The sequence below is a fragment of the Notothenia coriiceps genome, unplaced genomic scaffold (genome assembly GCF_000735185.1).
Source record: "Notothenia coriiceps isolate Sejong01 unplaced genomic scaffold, NC01 NC01_scaffold00021943, whole genome shotgun sequence".
NCBI classification, from domain to species: Eukaryota; Metazoa; Chordata; class Actinopteri; order Perciformes; family Nototheniidae; genus Notothenia; species Notothenia coriiceps.
The window spans coordinates 613-3200 of NW_011354644.1; the positions used below are offsets into that span (position 1 = coordinate 613).

The window sequence follows — 2588 nt, forward strand, 5'->3', positions numbered from 1 at the left end:
CCTACACATCAACTGGACGTGGATTCTAAGAGTAGCCTAAATATACACTTCTCGCCAGAAATCGAATCAAAAAGCATTTTAATGGCCAAACTGATCCACAATTTAGAATTTTTTTAGGGTTATTTGTGGATAAACGTCCCTCTGGAGCGTTTGCAATGAACGGACCAGGGAGCATGTTGTTTCTTACACGACCACTAGAGCACCTCTAGTGGTTGTGTAAGAAACAACATACATTTTAAAACGTGTCTCTGGGTCGTAATAAGGGCATGAACAATCGGCCTATATGGTCTTTTTTTGTAGGAGGTCAGGCTGATGCACACTGGTGAATATTTAGCTTACGATCATTAAGAAGTCATCAATCCACTTCCAGACTTGGTCCTGCCGCAGAGTGCCGACCCAGGGTTCGTGGAGCGTGTGATTGAAAGCAGTCTGGGCAATGTTAGTAGATGACGGGTTGAGCAGCAGGAAGGGGACACACAACCACTGCAAACAGATATTGAGATAATCAGACTGAAGACCAAAGCGCAATAATTATTTTTGTCAGATGTTAAAAACAAATAGGACCTCACATTCAACCAAACGTCTGTTCAAATCAATCCAAAAACAAGTTCTGCAGCTTCAGATTTGTTTTAATGATTTCCTGCCAATTTTTTAAATGGAAAAACAAGAGGGCGGTTAGTGCACTAATTTGCACATCAGGGGGCCAGTGGTTTGATCCCAGCCCCTGCAGTCATCATGTTGAAGTGTCCTTGGGCAGGCTACCCTACCCCAAATTGCTCCTGTAGGCATGTCTACGGCATTAAAGTGTATGTAAGTTGCTTTGAACAGATGGGTCAGCTAAATAACATCTAAAAAAGAGTAGGTTTGAGAGCTCCATTTCATTTTGTTTGTACAAACCTAAGATTGGGATCATTTGGAGGGCTTTTGTGGTTTACATTTTCTCAAGCAAGGTGAGCATTTAAAATATTATAAATAAAATGTACAGTTAGTTAAGTTATTTCCGCAGCATTGCATTATTTAAATGTTGTGCAGTAAATTATTTATATTCTCCAAACTGGGGGCCTGCAACAACCACCATCTACTGTAGGTGATACACTGACTATCGCTCCAACACACACACCTCACTCAGCCCTAATTTATCCATTTACATGACATCTTACCAAATGTTCTTAGTATTACAGCTGGATTCATTGTTAAAAAAAAACACAACAATTCTGGAAATAAATGTGTTATTGGCCTTCAGAAGCAACATTTTAAATAAAATGTGTAAACAAAAAACAGGTTAAATGCAATAACTATTTTGAGGATTTATTATGGAGAAACAAAACTGAATAAAGAACAATATATTTGACTTGAAATGTTATGACGATACAGTGATTTACAAAAATAAAATGATTTATTGATTTATCAAGATGTTGTAGGTTGAATGCTTGTTGGATGGTGGAGCTTTAAAACAAGATGTAAATACACAATCTTGAAGATATGAACTTCTTTAAAAATAAACGTGGTAATGTAAGATGCTTGTAACTCACCAAACCAAAGAAAATGAGACAGAGTTGGATGACATCAGTGTAGGCCACTGAATAAAGTCCTCCTAACAAAGTGTAGATGATGGCCACAGATGATGAGATCCAAACAGAATAGGCGTAGGGCAGGTCCAGTATCACAGTCATAGTTGCTCCTGTTAGAGAATCCACAGACACACAAAACGTAATGCAATACATTTAATCCATTACTAGTGTTGTTTTACATGGTTTGTATGTATGTTTACCTAAGCTAAGCAGAGTGCAGGACACCCACAGCACATCCACCAGCAGCGCCGGCAGCACCAGAGCAGTGCTGAGAACTTTGCCATACTTTATCTGGAAAGGGTCCATCATGGTGACATACTCCTTATCCCTCATTGGCTTTGCAAAGAAAATACCACCTATTGCAGGGGATGAGATTTTAAGCATTATATTGCATTCCGACCTTAATTATTTAATGTTGTGGGCACTGTGTATGTAAGCTGCTTGAATCCAGAACACCAAGCTTTGTAGTACATTTACTGTTTAATAAAATCTCAATAAAACAGATGAAATAAGAGACAGAAAAACACAAAGATTATATCTGAAGTTATCAAGATCAGCCGCCTTCTGCTATTACCTTACCTAAAATGAAGGACACTGAGTATTGTAGAGGCATAAGAGCCCATATTAAGCCCATTTTAGGAGAGTACACAGCCTCAGCCAAACCGAGGATAAATCCACCTCCAACCCAGGTAGCTGCAGAGGAATGAGACACACACACTTTTATTAGTACACATGTTTCTACTGGTGTGTACGTCTGAGTATGAAGCAGTTTAAATATTGCAGATCTTTCCTTACATTTGAAGTCCAGATTTTCTGTGCTTACTAGTAGCAACAGTGAACCACTGCAAAGAATGGAGAATCCACATGCAAAAACACCTTTATAGCACGACTCAGACCCCATTAGAAAATACATTAGAATGTGTCTTGTATCTAGTTAAGATTTAACCTTATTACATTTACACCAGTGGCGTAGCGGAGGCCCCCGCACCCCCCGCGGTGCGGGGGAGCCCTGGAACT

General features: G+C 39.4%; 1 protein-coding gene across 1 annotated transcript; it reads right to left on the minus strand.

The window, feature by feature from the left end:
• Positions 1-315: 315 nt before the first annotated feature.
• LOC104953543 (high affinity choline transporter 1-like) lies at positions 316-2259 on the minus strand. Its single transcript, XM_010780490.1, has 4 exons — positions 2151-2259; positions 1772-1927; positions 1533-1681; positions 316-483 (listed from the first exon to the last, which is right to left on the minus strand). The coding sequence occupies exons 1-4, from the start codon at positions 2203-2205 to the stop codon at positions 331-333; spliced, it is 513 nt and encodes a 170-aa protein (XP_010778792.1). The 5' UTR covers positions 2206-2259; the 3' UTR covers positions 316-330.
• Positions 2260-2588: the final 329 nt, after the last annotated feature.